This window comes from Vanessa atalanta, chromosome 22 (assembly GCF_905147765.1).
Source record: "Vanessa atalanta chromosome 22, ilVanAtal1.2, whole genome shotgun sequence".
Taxonomy (NCBI): Eukaryota; Metazoa; Arthropoda; class Insecta; order Lepidoptera; family Nymphalidae; genus Vanessa; species Vanessa atalanta.
This window is the reverse complement of record NC_061892.1, coordinates 7,222,039-7,230,706: the sequence shown is the minus strand read 5'-3', so window position 1 is coordinate 7,230,706 and position 8,668 is coordinate 7,222,039. Positions and strand designations below refer to the sequence as shown.

At 33.1% G+C, this 8,668-nt stretch overlaps 1 protein-coding gene across 1 annotated transcript; it reads left to right on the top strand.

The window, feature by feature from the left end:
* The first annotated feature begins 1,009 nt into the window (after nt 1-1,009).
* Nucleotides 1,010-3,693, top strand: LOC125072753 (F-box/LRR-repeat protein 14). Its single transcript, XM_047683437.1, has one exon. It carries the CDS (start codon nt 1,199-1,201, stop codon nt 2,528-2,530), a length of 1,332 nt encoding a protein of 443 aa, XP_047539393.1. The 5' UTR covers nt 1,010-1,198; the 3' UTR covers nt 2,531-3,693.
* Nucleotides 3,694-8,668: the final 4,975 nt, after the last annotated feature.

The window sequence follows — 8,668 nt, the reverse complement described above, 5'->3', positions numbered from 1 at the left end:
AACTACCAATAAAAAAAAATATTTTTCAATAAAAATAATTGCGATTTGCTCTATAGGTTGTGATTTTTAGTTTTTTTTTTAAATAAACAAAAAGAAAATAAAAAACTATTTGTAATACGTCACTAAAACTCGAGCACAACAAAGAAGCTTTAAAAAAAAGAATAACATTGCAATGTTAATTTTTAAAACAGACTATGCCGGTTCCTTTCTGGGCCGATTGAATTCGAATTTCGAATATCATATTCAGCCAGCAACCGGTTGCCCTTGTAATAGTTGGCTGATGTTATCAGACGGCCAGTTCTTATGACCCATGTCATAGTATTGTATTTTTCTTATTTCCATGTAATAAAGGCTGTCGCGGACAATGATAGGGGTCTCTATAAACTGGTCCTAAATCGTCGGCAAGTGCAATGCGAACGAAAATATACGGCGCGCTGAGTTGTTTTGCCGCCTTATCACTGTAGCCATAGATTACACAGCTATAGTAAACACTGTTTTATACCATTTTATCTTTCTCAGAAATAGTATAAGAGCATAAACATTTTTTTTGTTATTTATGCTAATGTTTCTATTAGCTTCTTTAATGTTAATTATATTTCATATTTTTTCATAATTATATTTCATATTTTCATAGATAAATAAATTATTCAACTACTCAAAATATGTATATAACGTTTTAAACCAAGTTTAAAATTTATCTTGTGGATTTTATAAGTAATCGTTTTTAATGAACCATGGCGCAATAAGCTGCAGCACATAGGTCTTACTGATGTGTTATTTAAGAATGTTGATGAATGAATGGCTTACATTAAAAGTATTAATTTTTATACGTTCACATTTAGTATTCAATTTAACTTTCGTACTATCTTATATTGTTTTAAAAATAAGTTGTTAAAAAAAGAGTTTTAGTGCGTCTGCTTTGTGTGTAATCTTTGTGGCGGGCGTTGCGGGCCGCGCGGGACGAAGGCGGGCTCTCGGCCCGCCAACTTAAAAATGCCGCCGCAGAGCCTCCGAATCGATACGCCGCGCGTCACGTGCTGTCGAGCGCGACCAATAGCGAACGAGCGGCGGGCGGGGGCCGCTCTCCGCCGCCAGTGCACGACCATTCGCCAAGCGGGACGGTCGTTCGCTCGCCCACCGCTCGATTTCACCGAAAACCGGTCCGATGCCAACCCGTGTCATGTTATAGTGCAGTGCCATGAGTGCGTGGACGGAGGAAGTGTTGTCATGGCGCGACGAGAGGCTCGGTCTCACCGAGTTGCCCAGCACGACAAGAAGGAAAAATCGTACCGCGCCTTATAGGCTACACCGGCCCCACTTGTCGACGGCTCACGTGCCCGAACCCGTCCCGGAACCGCAGGGAACTCATATCTCGAGGTTATACCCAGAGTTACTAGCTTTGATATTTGAAAGACTGCCAGTGCGTGACAGAGGAAGAGCGGCGCAAGTTTGCCGCGCGTGGCGAGATGCAGCGGACCGTAGGTCTGTTTGGCGCGGAGTTGAAGCAGCGTTACATCTTAGAAGACCAGCTCCAGTCCTGTTTGCTTCGCTGGCGAGACGTGGAGTACGTAAGCTACAGGTATTGTCGCTGAGACGGGGTTTGAGAGATGCAGTGGCCGCGTTACCTGGACTAGAATCTCTCTCTCTTAGCGGTTGTTACAGCGTGACCGACGCTGCTCTAGCGAGTGCATTTGCAACAGAACTGCCAGCACTTCGACGATTAGATCTCTCATTATGTAAGCAAGTGACAGATTCATCTCTCGGCAGAATAGCTCAGTCGCTTAAAAACCTAGAAGAATTAGAGTTAGGTGGATGTTGTAATGTAACAGATACCGGACTATTATTAATCGCTTGGGGTCTAAGAAAACTCCGCCGCTTGAACTTAAGGTCGTGCTGGCACGTGAACGACGATGGAATAGCACATCTATGTGGCGGTGGCGAAGCGAGAGGTACTCCAGAATTAGAACATTTAGGCTTACAAGACTGCCAAAGGCTAACAGACGAGGCTTTGAAGCACGCTGCAACTGGTCTTCCGAATCTAAAATCTATCAATCTCTCATTTTGCGTCGCCGTTACAGACGCCGGACTGAGGCATCTCGCTAGGCTTCCACATTTAGAAGACGTCAATTTACGAGCATGCGACGGCGTCTCAGACGCTGGCGTCGCTCACTTAGCAGAAAGCGGGCGATTGAGAGCGTTAGATGTATCGTTTTGTGATAAAGTCGGAGACGAAGCATTATCGCATGCAACGTTAGGACTATCTGGACTCCGCTCGTTATCGCTGAGCGCTTGTCGTTTGACCGACGAGGGTCTGGAACGGGTGGCAAGGCTATCGCAGCTAGAGACACTCAATATAGGCCAGTGCACGCGGGTCACGGATAGGGGACTACGAGCGCTAGGCGAAGGCCTACGGAATTTGAAGGCGATAGACTTGTACGGGTGTACGTGTATCACTCCGCAAGGCTTGGACCATATCGTGAAGTTGCCGCGTCTCAGTGTACTTAACCTCGGTCTGTGGCATGTGCGGTGACCACACACACATTAGTCTGTGTCTTGTGTCACGTTCGCGTGTGTAAGTGCGACGGCCATGTTGAAGTGAAGGAACCGCCAAGGTTGTATACTGGACAGCGAATAAGGAATTAACCAATTATAAGATATTATTAACGAATTATAGTTAGGAAACGGGGTCGCTTTCTTGTTTATGTTTTTAAACAGTTGAGTTATCGTTGGAAGTTTGTTGTATACTGTGATTTTAAAATGTCCGTTTACTTTAGTTGTGTTTGTAAAGGAAAGTCGCCCCGACGCCTAGTCCCAATGAAAAGCTAGATCTTTTTATTTTTAGTCTCATATAATTGCTTACTTCGCTGTGTTATAGATATTAAATATATAATCTTATCAGCGATTACGAAAAGGTCTGGTTTTTCAATGTAATTGCTCCATTAGTTAGATACTTAGCCCTTCAAATTGTTGTTTTTGGTTCGACCTTATGTTGTTTGGGAACTAATTTATTGATACGCTTCCTAAACTATTTACTGCTCATTTTTGGGGATAACTAACCATTTAACGATGATATAGCACATATACCTATTAATTTGCCTGTCTTCATAATATATCGTAATATTTTCTGTAGTTTAAACTTTATTTTAACTAATTATAACAATATATCTACATTCCAAACGAATGATTACGTTTAACGAACTATGTGCTTAAACACTTGAATGTAACTTAAAATACAATAATCAAAAATTGAGATAACATTGTTTTGAATGGATTTATATCGCGTATATTTTTTTTTGGTATCGACATTTTTTTGACGGAGAATTTTGACGTTTTGACTTTGACTCAATTAAGATTTGAAAATGAGATTAAATCCGTTTAAAATAATTTTATTAAAATAAAATGAGTATTTAAAATCCAAGTCATTAATTTGAACAAACTTTGAAAAATAAGCGCATCTTAGCTATTAAAATTAAAAAAAAATAAATAAGAGGAATCCCCATTATTTGTTACGATCTCGTTTATACGTAATTTTTTTTTTTATATTAAATGCTGTTATTTTTTTTATTAAGTTTACTTTTGTGATTGAAACACAAGGTCGAATTAAAAATAAGTTATTTTTCAATGATATGTTGTTTTCTGTACAAAACGAATGTAATATAGGTAAAATGTATTAAAAGTCATCGTTTAAGTTGCAAATTACTTGAGACATTTTATTTTACCTCTTTCCTGTTTACGTATTACTTAATATAGAAATTATACTTAAAACTACGAAGGTTAATATGTGAATTAAACCAAAATATACTTCATTCAGGTAGGCCCTTAAACAGACTTTAGGGTCGACAATAATATAATTTTCTCTTTTAAATGCAGATCTTTTGCATATACGGTTAATTTAAATGCAGTCTTGTAAGGAAAAACATAATTTATAAATATGCATAATGCGTAATCCATTGTTAAAATAATAATAATAATAAATATAATTGAAAAATACCTCGAATAAATTAATAATTATATAAAAAATATGTATATGTTTTAAGGCAAACTCAAATAGCTTACAAAATATTAAAAAAGAAATTACCTATGTTGTAAAAAAATGTTACTGAATTATGTATGAATTACATACAAGGAAATTAATTCCGTTTGAAGTATCGGAATAATAATAAATTATGCTTGGATTATTCATATTATGAATTTTAAATTATCTGTCTAACAAAATACGCCAAATATTGAAAATTGTATCACTTTCTGAGAAGTAATTTAAAACAAAAAAATTACAATATCCTGTTGCTAAGGAATGTTCTCGTAGCTAGAATAGGCTAGCATTTTCGTTTAGCTAAGAAAATACATGTATATAACTATATTATATTTTTTGTAATGATTTTAAATCACAAAAAACAGTATAACTATCGTCCTAATGAAAACGATACAGATAGAATTAACGAACCTAACTTTTCATGCCAACATCATTTTACTCATTAGTTTTCTCGTCTCGTAGGAGAGGAGTACGCTAGAGGAGCTAAAAGAGAAACGAATATTTTTTTAAATACACAAAAAACAATCACTTAAAAAAGGTATTGCTTTGTATAATATTAACTAAATTGAATAAATAGTTGGGCTGCTTGAAACGCGTTATATAAAACTGCTGAATTAGTGAATTTTAGTGTTATGAATTATTTAAATGGATAGATATGTACTTACATATCTGTCCATGGTTCTCGTTTACGGAAAAGTGATTAAATATGTTTTGAAATAAAAAAAGCAATACGCATTACCCGTTTTCGTGCGTCGTCGGTTTTAGGTATAAAAAGTATATACTTTCTTGGGGTTGAAGCTTTACACCAAATTTCGTCAAATTCGGTTCAGTGGTTTAGCCGAGAAAGCGTAACAGACGGACGTAGTTTTGCGTTTACAATATTAGTATAGATGACAGTGCTTGTCAAATGAACAAAACGAACTAACATTTTTTTTTTAATTCCTATATATATTTAACAAAAAAATCATTCACGTTTAATGTTGTAAGTGTTTCATCTATAACTTTAAAATATATATATATTTATTTATAATACAAAACTGTATACATATCATTATAGGACATGCTTATCTTAATTAGATATTAACGCACGTTTCTTAACAATATTTAAAATAAGTATCTACGTTATAAATGCTTGCGACTTCGTGACTATAAATCGACTCTTTTCTAGTTTTGTAAGTAAATAAGTGTATCGCCTTCAATGCTGGCAGAAGGGCATAATTTAATTTTCACCGAAAGAATCCAAATTGCGTATTAACGGGGAAATGCTGCATTCTTACTACCAATTCACGCGGCCATGATTTAAACGGCAATTATAATTACTTGGATTTCTTGGTATGTGTATTATTCAGCATTAGCTTCATCGTTGAAGTTTAAAAAAAAAAAGCTAGATGAGATAAGACAAAAAGAAACAATCGAAAATAAAAACTAAAAATAGACGCATTTGAATTTCGAATATAATTACACTTAATATATTTACATATTATACGTAACTATTTCATATTTTAAGATTATTATCAGTTTGGTAATTCAGACAGCGTAATCAAAACATTAAGACAGGACACGACGCAGACTGTTTTTTCAAACAATTCTTAGATACGATTATTTTAGATTTAATTATATCCATTCTTAACTACATAACAGTAATAGGAATAACATCTATTATCATATATAATTTAATAAAATATTATCTAAAAATATTTTATCCATATTATTATATTATCAAAAATAAAAAATAAATAACACGCTGTATACCATTAACACAGTGTAACTGTTGAATTAAGAGAGTTTTAATAGCAAACGAAGTGATTCAGCCACGTTATGTGGCCACCACCACGCATAGACATTTATAACTACAAATACTTTGTTTAGAATTAAAAAAAAAAAAGCTACAAGTACTTAAGTAATAGTAAAAAGAAAATCTTTGAGAATTAAAAATCACGACAAACGAACAAACTTCTCTCGTTCATCGTAATTTTCGATTTCCAAAGCTTATTTAATTTTTAGTTATTATAATAAAGTTTTTTTAATCATCCTAATGGGTGGATTCATATTTAGAATCAGTAGTTTAAATAAAAAGATTCTTTGTTTTCTAAATTCGAAAGTCATTCAAATCATAAAGAGCAAGATTGAGTCATCATAAAATAATCGACAAGTTTCTTAAACTAGCCAGTCTTAACAATACCTCCTTTAAAATTAATTTATAATCATTGTTAAATTTTACGTAAGAATATCACACTTACACAATTACGTACCAAATTTTAACAAATCTCTTTTTTGTCCAGCGTATCATAATATCAACTGATATAAAAATAACCAAGGCTCAATCAAGTCATGCCTAACAATGTTATCATAGGTATATTGTTTTGTTATAAAAAATAAACCAGAATACAAAGTCGATAATTATTGTCTCTAGCATTACATGGAAGTTGATATTGTAGAACCTAAAACAATAAGGGAATTAACTATTGTGTAAATAATATTTTTGGCTTACTATTAAATCACAATATCTACCGTATTTAACAATAACATATATGCAAATTGTTTTTTTTTTTCAAATACGTTACATAACTTTATGTTAATCGATTTTGGTTTATTTAATATTCAATGTCGTTGTTCAACACAAAATTTCGAAATATATCTATTTTCTAGAATAAGTTAAGATTTCCGCTATTAAATACCAATTTTATATAATAATCACACAAAAACATCATTGCAAAATCTTATTTTACGTTATAAAAAGTAATACACATTTTCAATTGGTATTATAGAAGCCATATTAAATAATTTTAAAAATAATTTAATACAAAGCTTCAAAGAAATGTATTGTATTGAGTATTAAACTCCCACAACTTTCTACTTTCCGTGAAAGAGAAATTTTTACAGCTTCGCTTGTTCTTGGTAAATCTTTCTTAGAAAACTACAATTCAAAGAAAATTTTATATTGATTCACAATGAAAAAAAAAAAACGTTTGTTCGAACTTCACTATCTAAAGGGTATTTATTCTGTGACAAGAAATGTATATAGTTGGCGGCAAAGTTATCTATCTCGCTCTCTCTAATATTGTTCCCTATATTACCTATTCGTTCACAGCGACAACACGCGCCGTCGGTAGACAGGTACGTGTGCAAGCGAGATGGCTTTATACAAAATAAAATATGGGCAAACGAGATAGTCTTGACTAAACATGTCAACGCACGATTCTGTGTTGTTTTAAAAATAAGAATTAGTTATAATCCCGTAGTAAAGTAATAAAATAATATTAAAATAATGTCTTTCAGGGAAGTTGTAAAAATGTTGTTGTTATTCATAATTATAGGCGATCATTATTTTTAGTTATCTGTATTGTAAAGAAATTGTAAAATGTTTAATACGTTATTGTTTTATTGTATTAAAAGTAACAGCTGTTTTACGACTAATAATTCTGAAAAACGCCGAAGAAATCCGAAATAGTAGGTAGTATAATTCCGTATGATAATACTTTTATTAGCTAAGCTATAAGAAGTTTTTTTTACATCAAAAAAACATTGTTCTTAAATAACATATTCGCCTGGTGTCAAATTACTACAATTTTATTAAATCATTTTAAATAAATATATTAAATACTTTCACGATAAAAAACAAAAATAATATTGCATTGCATTGTTGTCAACATTATAGATATAGTCTGTCAAGTTGATAGGTCAATGTCCCGATACGGAACAGACGCTTCAATTCTTCGTTACTTTGATATAATTCAAAATGTTAAATTAAATAAATAAAGTACGAAAAAAAAATCTACGAAAAAGTTTTTATTAGAGTTGCTAGGCTAGAGTGCCGTAATTACTAGAAATCACAATATTCATTTAAAAAAATATAATTCTATCATATGAGGATTTTTATAAAAAAAAAAACATTTAGCTACTACTAACAACGAATTAAAAGACAGTTAATTAATTATTATAAAACGTAGTATCTTACGACTTATCTTTTCTTTTAAAAAGTATATATATTTATAAGAAGACTTATTTTAGTCAAAGATACTCATTATATTTAAAAGTGATATTTTTATTTCTTGCATAGACGATTTTTATCACATAAAAAGCTTAAATATTGTTATTTTTTTGTGAAACCATAAACCAGAAGATCGACAACGACACCAGTTGATTAAAATTTGTCATTGCTTTTGGTTTTCAATGAGCTAGAGGCTTAAATTAAAACGGTCTGTTAATGTCCCCTCTGGGCAAAAGCGTCCTCGCCTTTTTTGCAGAGGAAGTTCTGGTGCTTATTTTACAACGCTTCTCCATTGCGGGTTGGTAGACAGATTCTCATCCGCCACAGGCTTCTTCACGATGTTTTCCATCACCGCCGAACACGAAATAAGTCATCACGGCTTTACAATGGGTTTAATGTATAGTATTAAGAATTTACCTGTTATACTTTTTATGTGCACTGTTAGCTAGTTTTTCAGCATTGCATTGTAATGAATATAATGGTGTAGAATGTATACACCATAGTATTGTATGATGGTTCTATTACGTAATAACTTCGGGACACACTCGTAAAACGTTGGAAACTGATCTACGGTGATACGGTACTTTGTTGCGTGGCTGCCAGTCCTGGGTTAAACAACAACTGCCCGGGTGCAAGCAGTGTAA